Source organism: Lepidochelys olivacea (assembly GCF_965140295.1).
Source record: "Lepidochelys olivacea isolate rLepOli2 genome assembly, chromosome: 8".
NCBI classification, from domain to species: Eukaryota; Metazoa; Chordata; order Testudines; family Cheloniidae; genus Lepidochelys; species Lepidochelys olivacea.
Window position 1 is genome coordinate 556847 of NC_140418.1, and position 24399 is coordinate 581245.

At 47.2% G+C, this 24399-nt stretch overlaps 1 protein-coding gene across 4 annotated transcripts; it reads left to right on the forward strand.

Moving 5' to 3' along the window:
* Positions 1–109: 109 nt before the first annotated feature.
* BRD8 (bromodomain containing 8) lies at positions 110–20794 on the forward strand. 4 transcript variants are annotated; one of them, XM_084636498.1, is made up of 22 exons: positions 110–189; positions 338–434; positions 2220–2289; positions 2870–2919; positions 4296–4418; positions 4539–4619; positions 5116–5180; positions 5936–6072; positions 6420–6635; positions 8427–8571; positions 9746–9955; positions 10423–10703; positions 11845–12285; positions 12882–12975; positions 13175–13212; positions 13611–13825; positions 14215–14307; positions 14601–14669; positions 15989–16166; positions 16544–16648; positions 17576–17620; positions 20373–20794. In XM_084636498.1, the coding sequence occupies exons 1-22, from the start codon at positions 171–173 to the stop codon at positions 20430–20432; spliced, it is 2832 nt and encodes a 943-aa protein (XP_084492624.1). In that variant the 5' UTR covers positions 110–170; the 3' UTR covers positions 20433–20794. The 4 variants fall into 4 exon arrangements, with proteins under 4 accessions (XP_084492624.1, XP_084492625.1, XP_084492626.1 ...); XM_084636499.1 differs by lacking the exon at positions 9746–9955; XM_084636500.1 differs by lacking the exon at positions 6420–6635.
* Positions 20795–24399: the final 3605 nt, after the last annotated feature.

Sequence of the window (24399 nt, forward strand, 5' to 3'; positions counted from 1 at the left end):
TCACAGGCTGGGACGGGGCTGAGGGAGTCAGAGCGAGGCTGGGGGCGGGGCAAGGTGACGGCGTTTATTTCCCAGCCGCCCATGGGCGCCCGCAGGCCGGTGAGTGAGTGTTTCCCGGCGAGCTTTGCGCTTGGCTCCACCCCCTTCCCGTGGCGGGGCTGTCGGGGAAGATGGCGGCCGGGACGGGGAGTGAGTGAGGGGCGCGCGGCGGGGAGGTGCCGCCTGCGGGGCTGGGGCGGGGGCTCGGGACGGGGGGAGACTCGGGGGGCGGGGGCTCTGGAGGGAGGGAGGGGGGCACCCCGCCGCAGCACCCTGAGCTTTCCCTTCTGCCTGGCAGAGCACAAGCTGCTGGGCGCCGGCCCCACGGAGCCATGGTCCGTCCGGGAGAAGCTCTGCCTCGCCTCCTCGGTCATGCGGAGTGGGGACCAGAACTGGTAAGCGGCGAGAGCCTCTCCACGGCTAAAATCCGCCTCCCGGGCGCCGGCCCCACGCGCCGCCGCCTCGCTCGCTCGCTCGCTCCAGAACCCGACCCGCGGTGGGGCTGGGAGCGCTCACGCTGACCAGAGCCCCGCTTCACAACCCTCCCGCTCCAGCCGCAGCGCCTGCAGGGAGAGCGTCTCCTGGAGCCCTTCGCTCCAGGGAGAAGGCGCCGTCGTGACTGAGCCGCGGGCCCATGTCCGGGAAGGACTGAAAGCAGCGTAGAGAGGGGTTGAGAATCGAACGACTGTCTGTCACGGCAATTGCCTGGATCCATTAACTGTGTCTTTAAAGACTTGTAACTAGGGCTGTCGAGCGGTTAAGAAAATTAATTGCATGATTAATCGCACTGTTAAGCAATAATAGAATACCGTTTATTTAAATACTTCTGGATGTTTTTTCATTTTCAAATATATTTATTTCAATTACAACAAAATAGGAAGTGTACAGTGCTCACTTTATATTTATTTTTGATGTCAAGAATTTGCACTGTAAAAAAACAAAAGCAATCGTATTTTTCAGTTCACCTAATATAAGTCCTGTAGGGCAACCTCTTTATCATGGAAGTTGAACGTACAAATGTAGAATTATGTACAAAAAAAGCTGCATTCAAAAATAAAACAAGGCAAAATTGTAAAGCCTGCAAGTCCACTCAGTCCTACTTGTTCAGCCAATAGCTCAGACAAACACGTTTGTTTACATTTTTTAGACATAATGCGTCTGCTTCTTGTTTACAATGCCACCTTAAAGTGAGAACAGGCGTTCTCATGGCACTGTTGCAACTGGCATTGCAAGATATTTACATGCTAAATGCACTAAATATTCATGTGTCCCTTCATGCTTGAACCACCATTCCAGGGGACATGTGTAGATAAGAAGAGGACAGCATTATCTCCTGTAAATGTAAACAAACTTGTTTGTGTTCGTGATTGGCTGAACAAGAAGTAGGACTGAGTGGACTTGCAGGATTTAAAATTTTGCATTGTTTTATTTTTAAAAGCAGCTTTTTTTATACATAATTCTACATTTGTAAGTTCAACTTCCAGAACAGAGATTGCACTACAGTACTTGTATGAGGTGAATTGAAAAACACTACGAATATTTGCACTGTCAAAATGATAAAAGAAATAATCAAAAATAATATATACTTTGATTTCAGTTACAACACAACACAATATATATGAAAATGTAGCGAAACATCCAAAATATTTAACACATTTCAATTGGTATTCTATTATTTAATAGTGTGGTTAAAAATGAGATTAATCATTAATTTTTTTGAGTTAACTGCAATTAATTGATAGCCCTACTTATTACCATAGTTTTTTCCTCGATTGTGCATGTTTTTGCAGAGTGAGTGTAATGTTGTCCTTAGGGTATTATCAGGAGTCTGAAACTCACTTTCTTCCAAAGGAAGCTTTAGTTTGTTTGGAAATGGACAGATCCCTTCAACAGTCCTAGGGCTAAAACTGGACAATTCCCAAGAATGCACTAGCTAACTTATTATTTGTATTACAAAAGTCTCTAGGACCCAAGTCAGGGACCAGCACCCTATTGTGCTAGGTCTTGTACAAAGACAGTACCTTTCCCAAAGAGCTTATACTCTTAAGTACCTAGGAAAGTTCTGTACATTACACATGCTATGGCTAAGGGAGCAGTGAGACAGGCTAGCACCCTTCTGCCATGTGTTTGGTGAGGACAGGAAGGCAAGTTTCCAGTCCTTTACCTGCTCTTTCTTGCAGGGTATCAGTCAGCAGAGCTATCAAACCCTTTGCAGAGCCAGGCCGCCCACCTGACTGGTTCTCTCAGAAGGTAAGATGCTGGCTTTTGAATTTTGGAAAGGGGCTACAACTTGCCAAGACTGGCTTCTGGGGGTATGGCTGCTTGAAGGTCAGTAACTTGAGATAGCAGGGAAGGAGGTGTTTATCTGGAGGAGATGGGGAATCACTTTTTTAATATTGTCATTTTTCTAGTCCCAATTATGTCTTATGAAGAACTGGTCTTGGTCCAGTTCTAGCCAACCAAATGTCTTTGAGATATTCTTGGCCTGTACCAACTCTGAGAACATCCTGCAGCTGCTCCTCATAACTGTAGTATTTCCCTTCTTAGACGCATACATTATTAGGCTGGGGAATCTGCTTTTCTTTCCTCTGGCAGATCGGTATGGACAGGAGCAGGGAGTGGGAGGAAATCCTGGTACATTGAACCCACTTGCAGTCATAAATGTGACTCCAATGTGTGCAGCTGTGTCCCTATCCATACCTCTGAGAACACACTCAGTGGGTGATAGATCTTTGAAGAGGGGAGCCCAGTGCCCACATGAGCTTTGCTGATGGAATTGTCTGTGATGACTGTTCTCTGTGTGCTCTAACTCCCTTTGTTTTTTCCCTAGCACTGTGCATCTCAGTATTCAGAGCTTTTGGAGACCACAGAGACCCCCAAGTGAGTGCAAAGGATGAGGCATGTGGTTTCTGCAACAGCTCTTGTAGGGCTCAACAGTTTATCTGGCAGTGCATTTGCCCGAACTGTTAAAGGAAGAGCAGGCAGGGACAGGGAAATCTAGATGTGATATCTGGGCAGGGAGGGTGACTGCTGCCAAGGGAGGAACAGCTGGGAAGGAAGCATAGAAATATTCACCTAGAATGCTCTTTCTGTTCATCCAGTTTCCTACTTTAGAGGACTAGACCCTTTCAGATCTAAAAGTTTCTGTAACTGGTTACTGTAACATTTATTCCTGAAATGGTACTGTTCATTCATATATATCACTTTCTGCAACCTTTATAATATAGCGCATTGTGGAGCTCCTGAATTATCTTGGCCAGAATTCTCAGCAAAGCTCCCCAAAGTAGCATTTTATGGTAGTTGCAGTCCACAGTTAGAAAGATAATGTAACATAATGCATCCCAGTAAGGCAGTAATATTAAACAAGGGTGTATTTCATAAAATATATGGCACTGGTGTTGCACCCAAATAGTTTTGTTTTTTATACAAAAAAGTCTTGATCACATGCATTGCCATATAAACCAAAAGCTGTATGCATAAAACTACAGTTCAGAATAAGAGAGGAATCTGGGATTATAAAAGACCAAGCTTTTTCCACTTCTCACTATATGCTGCTCTTTATATACCCATAGCATTTTGGGATTGTGCAGGGAGGAGCAACTGAACCTCCTGTTCTTTCCATCTATACTAACACTACAACAGTTTAGACTGAAATGTTTCAGTCTGTGCTTGGCATAGGCTAAGTTCTGAGCTAGGGTGCTTATGCTGGCCCTTAACACCCAATGAAATTAGAGGGAAAACATTTCCTAGTAGTAGCTTTTTTTTTATGCTACACATAATTAGCATATGGAACTCACTGCACAGGTTACTGAAACAAAGAGTAGAATTCAAGAGCGAGATTGAGCATTTATGGATAGTAAGAATCTTATCTGAAGTTATACTAGCTAGGGTAAAAATTTGACAGGAAGGCAAACCCTTCTGCTTCATGGTATGAATCATCCACTTTTCCTTTGAAGATAGGAAGAAACTAGCCCCGTGATGGGGTTTTCTGCACCTTCTGAAGCATTTGGTGCTGGCCACTGTCAGACAGGCGACCTGGCTTGGTCAGCAGGAGGGTGTTTGAGCAGTGAGTTCCAGTATTTTCTCTGGGAAAAGAAGGGGAAGAGGTAAACTGGGGACCAGGTTAGTTGGTAAGGAAGAAGCTAATAGGGCATGGCTGGAGTGGTGGGGTTGTGTGGGCAGCAGATGGTGTTTATAGGAGGACTGGGGGTTCCTGTGGTTGGTGCTTGTATCATTTTCCTGTCCTTGTTCTGTAGGAGAAAACGTGGTGAGAAAGGGGAGGTTGTGGAAACCGTGGAAGATGTCATCGTGCGGAAACTGACAGCAGAACGAGTTGAGGAGTTGAAAAAAGTTATCAAGGAGACACAGGAGAAGTATAGGTACATATTAGAGGGGTCAGGCTCTGGTCTGACTGAAGGGAGTGAGTATAGCAGAGGGAACTGAAGAGTGTACATTGCAGGCTTGGTGTGGAGCTGAGGTGACGCTGTGTCTGTTTGCAGGCAGCTGAAGAAGGATGCAGAGCTGATCCAGGCTGGACACATGGATAGCAGACTGGAGGAGCTGTGCAATGACATTGTGGTGTGGGTTATCTTATTATTTCCCTGTTCCAATTCCCCCTGAGATTGTATTTCTCAGAGCCCTTGGGCTTGGGGATATTCCCCCTTCTCTCTGTCTCTCTTTCAGTCATTGCACTCCCAGGCTTGGGAGGAATAGCTAAGCTGGACAGATGCTCTGGCTTTTAAGGGTTATATTTGGAATGGGAGCGCAAGCCAATATGGAGTGTCTCTTGGAGCTCTCCAGCACTGGCATAAGGAGCCTGGTGCAGGCTTGCAGTGTCCTGTTGGCATCATCTTGGGTGTAGAGCTGAGTGAGACTCCCTGGAATGTCTCTCATTCCCTGACTGAAGCCTGACTACTCCTTTGCTCAGGGCAATCGGGCCTTAGCTAGGAGGGACGTCTCATTGACATATGAAGACTATGGAACAGGTGTCTGACCTGCTGGCCCTGGGGGAGGCACCAGGTGGCTTTTGGGTCCCGGGGGCATTGTGCCACCAAGTACTTTGTTTGCTTTGTTCAGGAAGAAAAAAATGGAAGAAGAGGAGGCAGAGGTGAAAAGGAAGGCTACAGATGCTGCTTATCAGGGTGAGATGGGACTATGTTTGCTTCCCCCCACCCCTACACTCACACACAGGAGCGCTTTATTTAAAAAAAAAAAAAAATCTGGGGTGAATTTAAGGCTGGTTAGGATCCAGCCCTGAGAAAGGGAGGAACCTGCAGAGGCCCAGGTAAGAAGAACCTGGATACTCTGCTCTCCTTGGCTCAGGGTTAGGAGGAAGAGGGATGCACGCAATTTTCAACACCATATTGTAAAAGTGCAAAATGAGGAGAGTTGAAAGAGGAACCCATAAAGTAAAAATGCCCCATTAGGCAAGGGGGAGAGCTGGATGCAGTCCTTTGCAGAAAAGGCACCTGAAGGGAAGCAGGAGAATGGCCTGATAAGGAATATTAGAAATGGACCGGGAGTAAGACTCTCACTAGTCATGGAAGATAAAACTTACATTCATGCCTGAAGGTGCAGCAGCAGAAAGATGGGTTAAATATTCAGAACAACTTAGTAGCTTTCGGGACAGTTCAGCCATGGAACCAGTGGTAGGGGAGCTTGTGCAGACCCTGCCACTGGGCAGGTTCAAAGCAGGGATCCATCAGCCATTCATTAGGGATGGCATATGATGGTCAGCCTTGCTGTGGTGCAGGAGTTGAATTAGGTGACTTTGTGGCAATCACTGTAACTGAAGTGGTTGATTTGGTGGTGTCTGCTAGGCCAGAAGCAGAACTGATTCCAAGGAAGTTTCCCAGCTGGAGCCTTGGGGTCTCACTTCCTTTCCATTCTCTTCCAGCTCGTCAGGCAGTTAAGAACCCCCCACGAAGGTTGACCGGTGTGATGGTCCGCTCTCCTGCAGGTTCATCCTCCCCTGGAAGAGACTATGCTCTGGGGGACTTGTCTCAGCAAGCTGTGGAGGAGACCAGCCCAGGGGTAAGGATGCTTCCCCTGGTAAGAGAGAAAGCAGCAGGGACTGGGGAGCTCTGTGCAGCTTGGGAGTGCCCCTTGCCTTGCCCTATCTTAGTGCTGTAGTATGGCCAGTGTGCAGTATCATCCAGGATACAAATTCCCTTCAGTGTCTGTGATGAGGTAGTGGAGCAGGTATCTGGGGCAAAGGCAGGGAGTGAAAAGGTGAAAGCACATGCCTGGAGCGGTGCAGTGAATGAATGGAGCAGGCCCCTGGGGTGTGCTGGGTCAGTGGCCTTGGGGGAAGGGATAAGTGGGTCTAGTCAGTATGGTGAAGGTGTGGCTTTGAACAGTGTGGTTTTTCTCTTTCTCAGGTAACTCCAGGGACATTGCCCAGCACCCCAGTTGCCTCCTTCATTGGGATCCCTGACACCCCTCCAGGCTCAGCTCCCCTGGATGCCCCCATAACCCCAGTCACTGATGATTCACCCCAGAAAAAGATACTAGGACAGAAAGCAACTCCGCCTCCTTCCCCTCTGCTCTCGGAGCTACTGAAGAAGGGCAGCCTCCTCCCCACAAGCCCCAGGCTGGTATGGAGCACTCTGCTCACATATACAAACATACTGATGAATTTATGCTTCAGACTCTCGCACTGAATAGGAGAGCTGTAAAGGGCTTGCAAGATCTGGATAGTTTTTGAAGATTCCAGCACAGGGAAAATCCTAAAGCTGTCATTAAACCCTGTGAGCCACAAAGGTGGAACTTTTTCCTTGTGGTACCATGAATTCAGGACTGAAGAGGTTGGGTAACTCAGGGCTTGTCTTTGCTATCAGCTGCTGCAATTGATGCAATGGTTGTCGATTTAGCAGGTCTAGTGAAGACCCACTAAATCGATGGCAGAGCGCTCTCTGGTCAACCCTGATATTCCACCTTTTGGTAAGCTGACTGGAGAGCTTCTCCTGTTGATGCAGCGTAGTGTGGACACCGCAATAAGTCAACCTAAGCTACGTCAACTTCAGCTACATTATTCACATAGCTGGAGTAGCATAACTTAGACCAACTTACCCTGGTAGTGAAGACAAGCCCTCTGAAAGCAAACTGTCCCCTTTGGGACCTGAAGAGTTGGAATAGCAGACTGCCATTGAGTGACACTGCACTCTGAAGGGAGATCAGAGCAGAACCCCTAGTTAGTCTACTTGGAGGCCTTGTATCTGTATCTGCTTGTCCGCATCTCAGCCCAAAGTTGAATTTTAATTTTCAACAAAAATCAGGTTAACTTATAAGTAGGGAGGTCAAACAAATGCCCTTTATGCAAATAAAAACTGAGACCAGGATTGACAGGTTTGTCCTGTCCTGGACTAGTCCCTCAATGGCTCATGTCCATAGCCTAGACAGTTGTTAAAATAACCACTGTTGCTAACACCAGTTCAACCCTACTGGTGTTAATGATGTTGGGATCCCTAGTATTAGAGGGACAACCAGTTGCTGACACTCTTCAGTAACTTGTTTCTTAGATCTGTTCTGAAAATGGAGTCAGCAGCCATCAGCCTGTCTCCGCTTTGGTTCCTAATGTTAACCTTGGTGGAGCGAAATAGGTGTTAATATGGAAAACTTCTAAAAAACTGTCCCTCATGTAGATGGGTGGCTAGTGAGGCTGAGGACTTCTCACAGGTGCGGAGAAGTTTGGCTCACAAAGAAGTGAGAGGCTTAGAGAAAGGGATAGGACCACCTCAATCAGAGAGGCAGGTGTTGCTGCTGCCTCACTTCCAGTCCCCTCCACTTGCAGAAATGCAGTTGGCTGGGGTAACTCTTCCGTGCTGTTCTCTGGAGTTCTCATCCAGCAGAATGCCAACTTAAGGTATGGGGAAAACCGGGTAAGGCGTGTGGCAGTTTAAGTATTACAGGGGGTTTCTTGCATTAACAATGCCATTTGGCATCCATTTTCAACTCTGTCATTTGCTCGAGGTTACACAGTGAGCCAGTTACTGCCCCTCTCACTTCCTCAGTTTTCCCATCTGCAGAGTGAGGCTATTTCCCTGCCACTTAAGGGGTTGTGAGATTAAATACTGATATTTGTAAAGCAGTTTGGGATCCTTGGGTAGAGGGTCTAGAGCACAGCAAATAATGCACTCACTCTGACTTCCAAGGCAACAGCCACATGGCATCTGTTTCAAATGATTGTAATCAAATATTTCAACCAGCCATGTTTGTGTGTCAAAGCAAAATGCACCTCAGTCAGAGGCTGGACTGGGTTGAAATGTGCAGAAGAGGCTCTGATTCACAGATTGGTGGATATATTAACGGGGTGCATATCTAGGGGAGAATCAGTGATGTGAACATGTCTCCAGCCCAGGAGCTTCATCTGTGTCCTCCTTTGGCAGGTTGGTGAAAACGAGATGGCAGTGACTTCTGGTCACATGAATAGCTCAGGAGTCCTCCTGGAGGTAGGAGGGGTCCTTCCAGTGCTGCATGGTGGGGAAATGCAGTTGGCATCTGGTGCTGTCCCTGCATCCCCTGCTGCTTCAGGTAACCCACACAGACTCTCTTCATAGTTCTCTCTTCTGGGGCACCTGAGGCTTTGGTCTGCGAAATATAGTTTCATAGACGGTTCTATAATAAACCCTTTTCAGGGTGGGTCCAAAGACAGCCAGGTTGTCTGCTCGTCACAGTCCATTAAGAAATCCATTGACACTTCTTTGGTTTCTTTAAAATGACTCTAATCCTGGCAGAGAACGAAGCTGCAAAAACACTGGATGATAGGAATTGCCAGGCTGGATCAGATCATGGTCTTATAGTCTGGTCTCTTGTCTCTAACAATGGCCAACACCAGAAGCTTCAGGATAGGGAGGATGGTCTAGTAGATAGGAAACCTGGTTCAACTACGGATTTCTTGTAAACTTTGGCAAGTCATTTAATCTGCCCTTTGCCTCAGTTCCGAGGTATTGTGATGGGAAAAAACCCACTAATTATTGTGAGGCATTTGGATATCATGGTGCTGAGGGCCAGGTGAACAGGTAGACACACAGGTGCAAGAATATCTGCAGTGAACAGTTACAGAACAGCCTGTCCATGGGAAGCTTTCTTCCTGCCCTTGGCCAGTTACTGGTTTTCTCCTGCTTTCTGAAGCAGGAGAGGTTATGCCTTTTATACATGTTTTATCCTATCCAATGTGAATGTTCTTTCTGCTTTCTGAATGTCTGATCTTTTGAATCCTGCTATCGGAGCTGAAGTGGTTCAGTAAATTCGTGCTGGAAGTAGGATTTAAGATGCATAGCAGCCCTTGAACCAGGAGGCAGCTGTCAGGACTAATTTGCAAAGAGAATCTCTCTTTTATTCTTCCCTCACTCTGATCACTAGGAACTGCATTCTTCCTAGTTCACACCATGTGGCTCTATTTGCAGCAAGTTTTTTAAAGAGGGCCCTTAACATCTTTTGCATGTGTGGTGTAGCCTCTGCAGTCTCTTTACACTAAACTCATGGTGTTCCCATAGTCTCTGCATGGTTCTGGCTCAGACTGCATACCTTAGAGTCATGCATTTCTGACACAGTCTACCAGCATGGCTCTCTCTGCCCATAGGTCATTTACAGTACCTTGGGCTCAGGAGGGAGCAGTCAGTCCATGAAGTCTGGTGATTGCATCGGAGAGCTCAATGGCTGTTGCTTCTTGCTCATGTGCTTTTTCCCTGTTGTACTCTGTCAGGTGCTCCTACTCTTTCTCGGCTTCTAGAAGCTGGTCCTGCACAGTTCACCACACCTCTTGCTTCCTTCTCTGCTGTTGCCAGCGAACCTCCAGCTAAACTCCTGCCACCCCCTGTAGAGTCTGTGTCCCAGGCAACCATTGCCATGATGCCCACGCTGTCAGCACCATCCATTGTGCCACCAGCTGCAACTCCAGAAAGCGTAGCGACAGGTGCGTTCCTGAACTACGCACTCATGGGTGGCTTAGTACTTGAAAGCAGCGCTTCCCAAAGGCTCAAACAGAGATGTGAGCTGGGGCTTCTACCTCACCTCAGATGCTGGTCCCCAGAAGGGGACGAGGGAGCATGGGCATGTAAAGCTGATTCCTAGATGGGTGGCCGAGCTGGGGTTCCTGAGGAGAGGTGCTGGATGGGGTTTACAAGGGAATATGCTGGGTGGGCTGGCTGCTGGCATGGTGTGCTGGATCATGATACAAGAACTAGGTTCCTGATTTGCATCCATTATTGGGTAGCAAGCAAATTGCCCTGTGTGTGTCTTTATCCTTTTTGGCCATACTGCTGTGGGTGGGCTTGGGCTATGTGAGAGAGGCTGCTGCTCTTTTCCACCTTAATGGTCACTGATGCTGACAGGCTTTCACCTGACTGGTCTCTGAGTTGTCACTCTCTTATCCTTATCCAGTGAGCCAGTCAGACACTTGTGTTTCCATGGAGGCAGTGTCTGATCCCCACACAGTGACGGTGTCTATGGACAGCAGTGAAATCTCCATGATCATTGATTCCATCAAGAAGGAGTGTCTGGGTACTGATGCTGGCAGTGCTGCTGGGCCTTCCAAAGATCACGGCATGGATGGGAAAGAAGACCTGGATCTCGCTGAGAAGATGGACATTGCAGTCTCCTATACTGGGGAAGAGCTGGACTTTGAAACTGTTGGAGATATTATAGCCATCATTGAGGACAAGGTAAATGTCAAAGCAGGCTGGGAAGCCAACTGCATTTCTTTCCAGGGTCTGGATGTATTTATCTCAGTTGTTACACAGAAGCAGGATTAGGAAGTATTTCTTGCTCATTCAACGATCTTCACCTGCCTATTTCCTCCCTGTCTGTCCAAGTTATTAAGTTCCAGTCCCCTGGCAACCCCCTAGTATGCTGGCAACAGCTGTGTAGTGTGGTGTTGCACTCAGAGGAAACCCTTGGGTTTCAGCTGGCACCAACATTGAATGGGGAACAGATCCCAGACAGACAAACAGATAAGTGCTACTAGCACTATGTAGTCCCAGAAGCCCCATGTTTCTGAGCGTGAAGGCCCCAAGCTCTGCCAAGGAGTCTCCTGGGCCACAAGTACAGGCAGGTGAATCTTATTTCTCCATATCATTCAGTACTTGACAAGACCAAGGAACCTGGTACTGAGTGGCTAGTAGGGAACCTTAAATCATTGCTAGCAATCTGTGATGTACTTGGCCCAAAGTGGGAGTTACCCATCTGAAGACACAATATATGTGGCCTGTCCATGGGTGTCAGGACCTGTTAATGTCTTCTCAGTAATGGCTCTTCCCAGCTCCTTAATACCCCTGTTTTAACAGCCAGCTCATAAGGTTTTGAGAAGCCATGTTAGCATGGGCTGCTGGTGACCCAGCCATTGGGGGGGGGGGGGGCTAGACCCTCCCCTTCTGCCTTCCCCTTCAGGAGCCAGAGCACTCCCACATAGCCCCCAGCGCTGGGCAGCCAGGGGCAAGGCCCCAGAGCACCAGACCAGGCACAGCCCCAGCCACCCTGAATCCCTGCAGAAGGCAGGCCAGCCAGAGCAGAGTGTTGGGAACCGCAGGAAGAAGGTGCCTGGACCATGGGTGGGGCCATGTTAGGCTGTTTGGGGAGGCACAGTCTACCCCTACCTATGATACCCGCTGCCCATGCATGCTGGTTTATTGTTTAGGAATTAAACTGATGCAGCCATTGCAGCTTCCTCAGCGCTGGGTCACTGTGGCCCTGGCCTGTTAGATAGAGATGTATTTGGGGTGGGAAGGGCTCTCTGGCTGAACCAGTGCAGGGGTTCTGCTCTCCTTGCTGACCTTTGCTTGTGCTGCTGTCTTTGTTTTGGTAAAGGTAGATGACCATCCTGAAGTCCTGGATGTAGCAGCAGTTGAAGCTGCTTTGTCTTTTTGTGAAGAGACTGATGACCCTCAGGCCTTGACTGGCCCATGGGAGCATCCGATTCAGCAGGACCACGAGAAACGGGCACAGATCCCCCATGTGGCAGTGACTGTGAAGCAGGAGAGGCGAGACTGTGACGAACCAGAGGCAAAGGAAATCCAAGACCTAATAAGCATTGGGGAGCTGGGGTCAGAAATAAAGATGGAATCTGCAGAGCTGGAGCAGAACGAATTGAACTCTGCAGGAGCCATGCAAATAGCAGAAACACCTGAGCTCAGGAGTCGAGAGACAGAGGAGCAGCAGAAAGCAGCTGCTGTTGTGGGAGAGAACTCTGAAACGGAGACAGAATCAGCCAAGGGAGAAGCAGCAACACACAGTACGGTGAAGATAGAGGTACATAGGTGGGGAGGATGTGTTGGACTGGTGTGGTTGAAAGCAGGTAACCGTTGGCAGTCAAGGAAAAGCAGCTCAAACATAGGGGTCCATTCCTTCTCTGGAGATGTCTCTTCAGTGAGTACGCTTGGAGCAGAGTAGTGACTTTCTTTGTGGGTTATGACTATTGCTGTGCGAGAGAGACTGAGGACAAGTATTAATATTTGGTGGCATGGGCCCCTTGGTGAGGGCCTTACATGCTAATTTTTTGGGGGGGAGGGATAGCTCAGTGGTTTGAGCATTGGCCTGCTAAACCCAGGGTTGTGAGTTCAATCCTTGAGGGGGCTGTTTAGGGATCTGGGGCAAAAATTGGGGATTGGTCCTGCTTTGAGCAGGGGGTTGGACTAGATGACCTCCTGAGGTCCCTTCCAACCCTGATATTCTATTCTATGATCTTTGAAGCCCTGAATGTATAATAAGTAGATCTTTGCGCTGTCTGCTGCCAGTCCATGTGCAGAATTGCTGTTGTCCTGGCATTCTGTGAAAACCCACTGTCTGTCTGGGACTGGGTTTGGGGTAGTGAAATACTTAAATTTGTGCATTTCTGTTCCCTCCAGATACCACCTGATGATGATTCATCCCCTCCACATGTCCTAAATGCAAGTGACGACTCCTCACAGGCTGATGTTCAGCACAAATTTGAGCTGTCAGGTAATTTAACTGGGCTAGGATATCTTTTACCTGCAACTTTAAAGTCCATTCAGCTAGTGTGGTCTGGTTCAGCATGGGGTGAAGATAATCTATGCAGAAATAGGGAATAATTAATTTGGAAGGGGAGGGTACTGGTGCAGGAGGGGACGTTCTAAAAACTGCTCCTGGAAATCAAAATTTTGCTCTCTTTTCCTCCCAGAGTCGATGAAGGAAGAGACCCGAGCTGTTTTTGGGAAGGTAAATGGCCTTGAACTACTTGAGTCCAGTGGTTTAAAATGAGTTTGATACCGTTATGTTGCTGCTGCCTCTCAGCTCCCACACAGTGGATAGGAAAACCAGCCGAGTTCTCCGCCCGCGCGCGTGCCCCCCCCCCCCCCCCGAGTAGGAGAGGGCGCCAGTATGTATCTGCATCTGATATCTGTAGCTTAGAGGGACTCACTCCAGGCCCTTGTAATACTTTGTGGCAAGGATTTCAGTGTTTGTGCAAATGCCCCTAGAACTGGCTAGCAGCTGTGATACAGGGCTCCACTCTGCTTACTGAACCAGTCATCTTTTGGAGGCGGTGACCCAGGCATTGTTACTGATAGCTGCATTTTGATTAGGTTAAATTGATGGAATTTGATCTTATATCTCAGGATGCTCAGGGTGAAGATGAGGATGAGGATGGTGCCAGTGAGGCTGCCAGTCTGGAGGAACCCAAGGAGGAAGACCAGGGTGAGGGGTACCTATCGGAAATGGATAATGAGCCCCCTGTGAGTGAGAGTGATGATGGCTTCAGTATCCATAATGCACCTTTGCAGTCACACACGCTAGCTGATTCCATCCCCAGCAGCCCTGCCTCCTCGCAGTTGTGAGTATCAGTGAAACCTTCAGCCACCCACAATGCAAATCTCAGTCCATGCTGGGGAAAGCGTATGGGATTATCTTATTTCTGTGTGTTGCTGGCTGATTGGGCCTGTGGTGGAGATTGGCTGCTGATCTGTCTGGCTCCTGTGGTCTCCTTACTCCCAGGAGCACTGTGCAGACAACTCCATCGAGCCAGCTCACAGGAGACAGGTGTGGCTTCCTTTCCTTTGGCTTGCATGGAGCAATGTGGGTAGATCCAGGGTGACTGAAATTAGGCTGCTGCCGCAGTGCAACATTGGAGCTTGTTGAAGGAAGTCTTGCACCTGGCAATGACCCTGTGCATTTGGCTAGGGGCTCCAGTGCATCCCACTCTGACAGTCCTTTTCTCCTTAGCTCTGTTTGCAGTGAGGACCAGGAAGCGATTCAAGCCCAGAAGATCTGGAAAAAAGCTATTATGCTAGTTTGGAGAGCAGCAGCCAATCACAGGTAAGTGAACTTGATCCTGTGTGGACTGGTAGGAAGTCGGGACCTGTGCCTAGCAAGCTGAAGAGGAGAATTATTTGCTCTCCTGTTCCCCAGATTGGTCTCCACTAGTGCTTGGGTGGGGGACTCTCCACTCACCACATCTGTCTGGTGGTGGTTGACCAGAAGGGCATCCGTGTATGAAACAAGTGCTTAGTGGTTCTGTCTGGCAGAGCATGCTCCACCCTCAGACCAGGTGTTCTCTCTGTTACCAGCGAGGGGACTGACTGCTCACAGTTGCCTTCTTCTCCCTGCAGATATGCCAATGTCTTCCTACAGCCTGTGACCGATGATATAGCACCAGGCTACCACAGTATTGTGCAGAGGTAAGTGGCCCAGCTGTCGTTGCCGTCCGATTCTGTCTGACATGTCTGTATTGGAGTCTCTGGCAGGGGATTACTAAGCCTCAGCACACAGTCAGATTGCAAGGTGGGAAAAGAAGCTCATTACCATTGTCAGTCAGTGGGGAAAAAAGGCTTCCCCAGGACAGGTACATGTTCATTTACAGAAGAGTCTGTGTTCTCCGATTGGATGGGGTGCACAGAAGTTGTGTTCAGAACAGTGTGTCGGTGGTACAGTAAATGGCTGTTGCCCTCCTGTCCCAACTTAGTCCCTGCTGGCCTTAGTCTGTATGTTTATTTTCATCGTCTAGTCTCGCCTGCACATCGGAGGTCACAGAACCTCATTTACCCACTTCTGTAATGGGCCCATAAATTCTGGCTAAGCTATTTGAGTCCTCAAGTCTTGATTTAAAGACTCCAAGTTACAGAGAATTCACCATTTACTCTAATTCAAACCTGCAAGTGACCCATGCCTCACCCTGCAGAGGGGGGTGAAACCACTCAGGGTCTCTGCCAATCTGGGGAAAAATTCCTTCCTACCCCAAATAGGGCAATCACTTAGACCCTGAGCATGTGGCAAGACCTACCAGCCAGACATCTGTTAAAGAATGCTTTGTAGTAATTCAGAGCCCTTCCTCCCCCCTCCCACCCCGCCAGTATGCTGTCTCCAGCCACTGGAGATACTTGCAGTTAGCAATTGCGGATGAGCCATATGCCATTATAGGCAGCCTCCTCATACCATCCCCATGATGGGTTAGCGACACTCCCCCCTACCCCCCCCCCCCACACGCACCCCTCAGCTCCTTTAAAGAGCTGATCTACTGTCATCTACATCCTGCCAGGCAACTCTCTTCAAATATATTACTAGAACCACCTGCCAGCTCAAGCAGTGCCTCATGCACCATCTGTGGGCTCTGCACTAGCTCCCCTCCCATTAATGCCAGGAGCAAACACCTCTGTTGGGCACCCCACAGTACAGCCCCAGAGTTGCTAAGGATTAACGCTCTCTTTGAACCCATTCAGAAGATGGCATCTCATCTCACTTCCTGTCCTGAGTCTAGAACCATTGATGTCAGGGAAGGCCTGTTTGACCATGATGGTGCTAGACAGACTAGCTGGAGTTATTGGACTCCTGACATAGAATCATAGAACCGGGAGGAAGCTCGAGAGGTCACAGAGTCCAGTCCCCTGCACTTGTGGCAGGACTAATTATCTAGACCAAGCTTTTTGGGAAGAGAAGAGTTGTGGAGGATAGAAAAACTAACATGGTCTTACTGCTGCTTCTAACTGCATTTCATTCACAGGCCAATGGATTTATCTACCATTAAGAAAAATATTGAGAATGGGCTGATCCGAACCACAGCTGAGTTCCAGCGTGACATTATGCTGATGTTCCAGAATGCAGTCATGTACAACAGCTCTGACCATGATGTATACCACATGGCTGTGGAGATGCAGCGAGATGTCTTGGAGCAGATCCAGGTAAAGGCTTGAGCTGAGGGCAGTGTTGGACAGAACTTATGCACTGGTTGATATGGGAGGTACTGAGCAGGTCTGTAGGAAGAGGCTACTCGGCTCTGAGTGCCTGCTGCTTTTTTGTGCCCTCTAGAATTTCCCACTGGGTTGGCAAGTCCCAGCTGATAGTTAAAGTTAACTTGATGAGTTTGTGTGGCTTTTTTACTCTTCCCTCAGAATGACTTGTAGCTCTTTAGGGCTGGGGGGAGCTTACGATGAGAAGCAAACTAGAAATTGAAGTTCCCTCCAAAGTGGTCATGCTCGACCTTATGGTTTGTGGGAGTAATGCCACTAACTGAGCTTGTTTCACTTGATACCATAACTGAATATGTGGTTTCATGCAGCAATTTCTGGCCACGCAGCTGATCATGCAGACATCAGAGTCCGGGATCAGTGCAAAGAGCCTGCGTGGGCGAGATTCCACTCGGAAACAAGATGCTTCAGAGAAGGTGAGGGGGAAAAGGAGGCTGGTGATTTATGCTTTTGTGTGAGAGAGGGATTCCTTCAGGAGGATCCTACTGAGCTGCAGAAGAGGGTCACCTAATCAGACCCTGGGGTGCATGAATGCAGTTGGGGTTAAACTAGCTCAGAGATCCTTATGTGAACAAACCTCTCTGGAAATGTGACCTTCAGTTAGAGTTTAGAGGTGGCAGCTGTAGGTTACCACACAGACAACTTTTGTGAATCACCCCAGCAATTGTGATAGTTCTGTCCTTTTGTCTGTATTAAAGTAGTAATCGGAACCTTAAAGAAGCAGGGGGTGGTTTGGAGGAGTCCCTGCCTGGCAGGGAGATTGGGGTGGAGAATCAAGAACTGGAGAAATGCTCCAGTGTCCCTCCCTTGGATGGTCTGGTTTGCCGATTTTTAGATCCAGAAGAGACTGTTGTGATCATCTAGTCTGATCTCGTGTAACGCAGGCCAGAGAACCTCACCCAATAATTCTTGCATCAAGCTTAACTTGTTGCTGAAGTAATGTGTATCTTAGCTAGGCATCCAGTCTTGATTAAATCATTTTATATGGTAGCAACTGATGTATCCTGTCATCTGGGAGCTACATAGCTGCTGTGGGAAATAGAGGCTGAGTGCACAGAGCTCCAAAATGGTGTTGGGACACAGCAGACCTTGATTGGAAACGACGTGGTGGAGTGAAGGGAAATTCCTGTCCTAGTGTTCTTGCTGTCACAGAATCCTCACTTGGTGGTCCTTCCTTTTCCCCTAATTATTTATTTGTTTCTGTGTGATATCTTGCGGGAGGGAAACTTTCGGGTGCCTGCTTCTCTGCCTTTATGAGCATGCAGGTTGTGTGGCTTCTGTAGGGTGTTTGCATGTTCATATCTGTGCAATCTGATCAGTAAATCTCTTTGGCCTTTTGACAGGACAGCGTCCCCATGGGCTCTCCTGCCTTCCTTCTCTCTCTCTTTGTAAGTATTGAGTGACTGCGGCAGGTAACTGTGAGCTGGAAGGTACTGCTGGCTCCTTGTCTGGGGGATTGTGGCACACTCACAGAATCTGTGGCGTTGTAGCGATGCATTAAACTAGTGGATGTACATCTAGGGTCATCAAATAAGAAACTTCTCAATTCCATTGCCCTCAGGGTAGGGAACGGCTTTTGCCTTTCCTTCTGGTTTGCGGGGTTGCGGCACAGTCATCTACTTCCCTTTTCTCCCGTGATTTTTGTCTTAGTTTCTCCCCACGTAAATGGGAAGACAGATCTGTTGTGCTGTTTTTTGTGGCATATGTGGGCCCAGAGAGTCAAAGGTGTTAAAGCAGGGATCAGCAACCTTTCAGAGGTGGTGTGCCAAGTCTTCATTTATTCACTCTAATTTAAGGTTTTGTGTGCCAGTAATACATTTTAACATTTTTAGAAGGTCTCTTTCTAGAAGTCTATAATATATAACTAAACTATTGTATGTAAAGTAAACAAGGTTTTTAAAATATTTAAGAAGCTTCATTTAAAATTAAATTTAAAATGCAGAGCCCCCTGGATCGGTGGCCAGGACTCAGGTAGTGAGTGCCACTGACAATCAGCTTGCGTGCCGCAGGTTGCCTACCCCTGTGTTAAAGGGACCCTGTCATAGTACAACATTAAACAGTTACACAAGGCTTGGGGTGTAACAGAGACCTTGGCCACCTTAGTTCATTAAAAATCTTTTTAACATTTTACTAAAGATGCAATAAAGAAGGAAAAACATGTGAAATATTAGGTAGGGCTGTCAGTTTAACAGTATCCCCTATTCCCTTTCCCTTTAGCACTAGAGCGTTTAAGGAAAACTGCCAGTCTTTTATATGGTATTAAAGAATGGTGGTAATTGTCTTTTAAAGTCCGATCCTGTTTGCTTTGGAACAAGACACATGCGGGGAGAGAGAGAAAAGAACAGCAAAGTCAAAAGAGGGTCAAATACTCAGATGCTGCGGTGCATGGAGACACTGGTTAGAATAGCTCTGCGATAATTATGTGAACCAGCCTCTCTGGAAATGCAGCTTCTGGTGCTGACTCTGACTTGCTGCTTCTCTGCTAGAGAAACACAGGGCCTGCACGTGGCCTTATCACCCATTCCAAAACCTGGCAAACTTGTACCTCTGTTGGACTGTTTAGGACATTGCTCTTGGCTCCCTTTGATTGCAGTGTTACAAAACATGCAGTCTTCGCTGGTGAAGCCAGTCTGTTAAACAAAAGGAGATGGATAGGAAAGAGAAAAAATAAGGTGGGGAAGGATAAGGATACCTGAGGAGAGGAGTGACAAAAGGAACCAAGACCTCCCGTAGCAGGTGGGATTTAGGATTTAGCTGGAGCTGGTGGAGGTCTGTGTAATCTGGATCCCTCTCTCTAGCCAGGTCTGATCAGGACACCCCTCAGGATCAAGATGACACAGGCGTAACAGTGGGTTCTAGGAAACGGTGGTGGTGGCAGCAGCCATGATGGTGAAGCGCCAACCAGTCCACTGGTACTTCAGCCAGCTTGATTCTCCCCATTGTCTGTCCTTTTTGAAGGACCCAAGAGGGAGTGATGAGCAGAATAGCTGGTACCCTGGTGGTCTTGTACACCACTTAGGCCTAATTTCCCACACATCGATTTTGATCTATTGATTTCCAGTCCCAAACTCTTGTTTACCAAACATGATGATAATACAGTAGGCCTTTTTGTTTAGACTAATTCAGTCTTTGTCTCAGTTTCATACCTTTTCCTATACTTTTTTTTTTATGGGAGACTGGAACATTTAATAAACTTTATGCACTCTTCCCCAGTTGAGCTCCCCATTGGGATTGGCCTGCTAGACCCCAAATTATTACAATGGGTCAAATGCAGCACTGCAGATTCTTATACACTTCACACCTGTTCATGCATATATAGGAGCCGCCCTCCTCTCATCCAGGACAGTGTGCACTGAGAGCAGGCTACAGGACTGGGGGGATCTGCTCTGATCTTTGTTTCATGGATCCGGAAGCAACCACAGTCCTCTGTGGGCACCTCTGCTGTGCCTCTCGGCTCATTTGGGAGAGCCTGGAAAAGCACTTCCTTTCCTGGGAGCTCAGGCCCTTGAGCTGGGAACAGAAGTTTTGAGGGTTTGTTTTCTCACACATCTGTTAGATAGAGATGCTGCCTCTGCTAAAATGTTTGTCAGCCAGAGGGAGAGGGATCCGATGAGAAGAAGCCCTCCAGTTGCCCTGCACTCATGGAGAGTAGCTGTGCGGAGAAGCTAGGGAGCTAGAGCCAGGGTCACCAAGCTGGAGGAACACTTCCTATAGGGATGAGCAGCTGGTCAGGTATGTTAGCCCACAGTCCCCTCTTCCCACTTGAACAGCTCATCTGGAATGTTTCACATAATAAAAAGCAGCACTGTATTAGCCCCAAAAAGCCTGTCTCTCCAGGTGAGAAGCAGCTGAACTTCTGTCTCTTCTTGCTTTCAGTAGACCATAGAGGCATTGGGATTCTGAGTCCCCAGTGGGACTTCATATATTTAGACCCACATTGACTCTTGTAGGAAGGTCTTCAAGGAAGTCTCCCCTGCCTATCTTACAGCAGACTGCAGTGTACTTCCCTCCCCTAGCTTCCAGTAAGCAGAGAGCTTTGTCTTCCATCTGTGCAGTTTCCCAGTCCCTTGAGTAGGGAAGGAAGCTTTTTCCATCCTTGCTAATACTAGACCTTTTTCCTTTTGTTTGCATCTTGATTAGGATGGGGGAACCCGAGGCCGTCGCTGTGCCATTGAGGCTGACATGAAGATGAAGAAATAAGGCTGTAGGCAGGAGGCAAGGCACTACTTGGCATCTTGAGCCAAGGCGTGAGCACCATGCCTGCCCATCTCACAGAATAGGGGAAGAGCTGAATGCAGGCAGGATTCTTGCTGAGGCCTGTTCCACTGTCCTGGCTCATCTACATGGAAAACAGTGTCCTCTCTGATAAGTGTAAGCTGAAGAAACTTCTCTGGAAAGGAAGAGCAGCCCCCACTGCCTGTTCTAGGGCAGCAGTCTCAGGCCACGTCTGTGTCCCAGTGTTAGCTAGCTAGCTGGTGGCTAGGACATACTGTAATGTGAAGTGTACAGATTTTTATTAGTGAAGTGTAAATGTGTATAATAAAGTATGGGTGAGAATCCAGGGTTTGTGTGTGTGTATAATGTGTTTGTATTGACTCATGTCTGTGTGCATCACTGACCTCTGTTGAAGGAAATTAAACTGATTTAGAATCATGTACATAGCACTTCTCATATTCATGGATCCTGAAGTACTTTCCAGTTGTTTGCATATACCACCAGCGGCTGAAATGTGGCCACCTCTGGATTGGAGAACAGCATCTAATGCCCAGAATGTTGCACCATAGTGGGGTAGGAAGGAGAGGGAATTCGGACAAGTGCATCAGGATATGACCTTGCTCTTATGAAGAGGACCAGAGGCTCTTTAATCTGCAAGAAGTGTCAGAACCTCAGCATTTTAAAGTCTAATTTGAGACTTACGCACTGTAAATGTACATTCCTCATGTGATCCCATAGGCCGTAAATTCTGCAGGTTTTGTTTTGGACTGTATTTGCTGCTTCCTGAGTTTGCAGTAGGCAGGGGATGGGCTGCTTTACGCACTTACCCACCCTGTACCTTGCACTGTATTTAGTCCTCTCACCCAGGGATGCAGGAGCCAGAGGGCCTGTCTACGCTACCGGCTGGATCGATGGGCAGCGATCGATCCAGTGGGGGTCAATTTATCATGTCTAGTACAAAACGATAAATCAACCGCCAATCGTTCTAGCATCAACTCCAGTACTCCACCTCAACGAGAAGCGCAAGGGGACTTGACAGGAGAGCGTCTCCCATCAACACATCTCAGTGAAGACACTGTGGTAAGTAGCTGAAGTCGACGTACATAGATCAATTCCTCCCTTCACCACCACCACCCCTCCCCGCCCGAGAGTCAAGAATTTAAAGCCAGAAGACACCACTAGATCATCTAGTCTGGCCACCTGTATTTCACTGGTTACCCCTATATTGAATCAAATTTGTTTCACTAAAGTATAACTTCCAGAAAGGCATCCAATCTTAATTTGAAGACCTGAAGAGAGGGCAAATCTACAACTGTTGTTGGTAGTTCTAATCGTTAATCAACCTCACTGTTAAAATTTGTCTAATCTGAATTTGGCTGCAGTTTCCAGCTACTGGTCCTTTTTATGCCCATCTCTGTCAAATTAGAGAGTCTTTTAGAATCATGTATTTTCTCCCTTCGAAGGTACTTTTTAGACTAGAATTGTCACCTCTCAGTCTTTTTGGTAAACTAAACAAATTTACAGTGAGAGGCAAAGAGCTCAGGCATTTTTCCAGCCCTGAAATGATGTTCGTAGTTCTCTTGTGCATCCTCTACATTTTTTTTCAACATCCTTTTTGCAGAGATGGGCACCAGAATTGGCACAGTATTCCAGTATGGGTACCAAAGCCATACATGGAGGCAAGATCTCACAACTACTACTCCCCTGTTGATACATCAGGTATCACATTAGCCCTTCTTGCCACAGCAGTGCAGTGGAAGCTCATGTTTAGTTGCTTGTTACTATGACTGAGTCCTTTGCAGAGTGACTACCCTCCAGCATGGTCCCCCATTTTATAGGTATGGCCTGTATTCTTTGTTCACAGATGTATGACCTTGTACTTGACTGTATTAAAAATGCATTTTCTTTGAATAGGTCCAGCTTACTGAGGTATCTGGATGGGTCTGTTTCACTACCCTGTCATCATTGTTTACTGCTCTGCCAATCTTTGTGTCATCTATAAAATTGTGATTTTTATATTTGCTTCCAGATCACTGATGAAATGTTGAATAGCATCAGACTTAATACCAATCCCTGTGGAACCCCAATAGAAACTCCACCAGTCAACGATTTCCTATTGACAACTACTTGTTGAGATCTATTAGAACATAAGAACGGCCATACTGGGTCAGACCAAAGGTCCCTCTAGCCCAGTATCCTGTCTTCTGACAGAGGCAATGCGAGGTGCCCCAGAGGGAATGAACAGAACAGGTAATCAAGTGATCCATCCCCTGTTGCCCATTCCCAGCTTCTGGCAAACCGAGCTGAGCAACACCATCCCTGCCTGTCCTGGCTAATAGCCATTGATGGACCTATCCTTCATGAACTTATCTAGTTCTTTTTCGAACCCTGTTATAGTCTTGGCTTTCACAATCCCCTGGCAAGGAGTTCCACAGGTTGACTGTGCATTGTGTGAAGAATAGTTCTTTTGTTTGAAACCTGCTGCCTGTTTGTTTCATTTGGTGACCTCTCCTCCTTGTGTTATGAGAAGGAGTAAATAACACTTCCTTATTTACTTTCTCCACACCAGTCATGGTTTTATAGACCTGTATCATATCCCCCATTAGTCATCTTTTTCAAGATGAAAAGTCTGTCTTCTTAATCGCTCCTCATATGGCAGCCATTCCATACCCCTAATCATTTTTGTTGTCCTTGTCTAAAGCTTTCCAATTCCAATAACGTTTTTGAGATGGGGCGACCACATCTGCACAGAGTATTCAAGATGTGGGTGTACCATGCATTTATATAGAGGCAATATGGTATTTTCTGTCTTATCTATCCCTTTTTTAATGATTCCCAACATTCGGTTTGCTTTTTTGACTGCCGCTGCACATTGAGTGGATGTTTTCGGAGAACTATCCACAATGACTCCAAGCTCTGTCTTGCGTAGTAGCAGCCAATTTAGACTCCATTTTACAGGTATAGTTGAGATTGTTTTCCAATGTGCATTACTTTGCTTTTATCAACATTGAATTTCATCTGCCATTTTGTTGCCCAATCCCCCAGTTTTGAGATCCTTTTGTAGCTCTTCGCAGTCTGCCTGGGATGTAACTATCTTGAGTAGTTTTGTATCATCTGCAAATTTTGCCACCTCATGGTTTACCCCCTTTTCCAATTCATTTATGAATACGTTGAATAGGACTGGTCCCAGTACGGACCCATGGGGGACACCACTATTTACCCCTTTCCAGTCTGAAAACTGGACATTTATTCCTATCCTCTGTTAACTAGTTAAAAGATAGGAAACAATCCATGAGAGGACCTTCCCTCTTATCCCATGACCGCTTTCTTTGCTTAAGAGCCTTTGCTGAGAGACCTTGTCAAAGGCTTTCTGAAAATCTAAGTACACTATATCCACTGGATCACCCTTGTCCACATGCTTGTTGACCCCCTCAAAGAATTCTAGTAGATTGCCGAGGCATGATTTCCCTTTACAAAAACCATGTTGACTCTTCCTTCATCTGTCTGACAATTTTGATCACTATAGTTTCAACCAGTTTGCCCGATACTGAAGTCAGGCTTACTGTCCTGTAATTGCTGGGATCGACTCTGGAGCCCTTTTTAAAAATTGGCGTCACATTAGCTATCCTCCAGTCATTTGGTACAGAAGCTGATTTAAATGGTAGGTTACAAACTACAATTAGTTTGCAATTTCACATTTGAGTTCCTTCAGAACTCTGGGGTGAATACCAGCTGGTCCTGGTGACTTATTACTGTTTAGTTTATCAATTTAGTCCAAACCCCCCTCTAATGACACCTCAATCTGGGACAGTTCCTCAGATTTGTCACCTAAAAAGAATGGCTCAGTTTTGGGAATCTCCCTCACATCCTCAGCTGGGAAGACCGATGCAAATAATTCATTTCATTTCTCCACAATGGCCTTATTGTCCTTGAGTGCTCCTTTAGCATCTCG

What these genes read in the sequence shown, in the direction of transcription:
- BRD8 (XM_084636498.1), top strand. An exon ending in CTGTGCAATGACATTGTGGT is followed by an intron (nt 4,620 to 5,115) that starts GTGGGTTATCTT and finishes TGCTTTGTTCAG; the next exon opens with GAAGAAAAAAATGGAAGAAG. An exon ending in TACAGATGCTGCTTATCAGG is followed by an intron (nt 5,181 to 5,935) that starts GTGAGATGGGAC and finishes ATTCTCTTCCAG; the next exon opens with CTCGTCAGGCAGTTAAGAAC.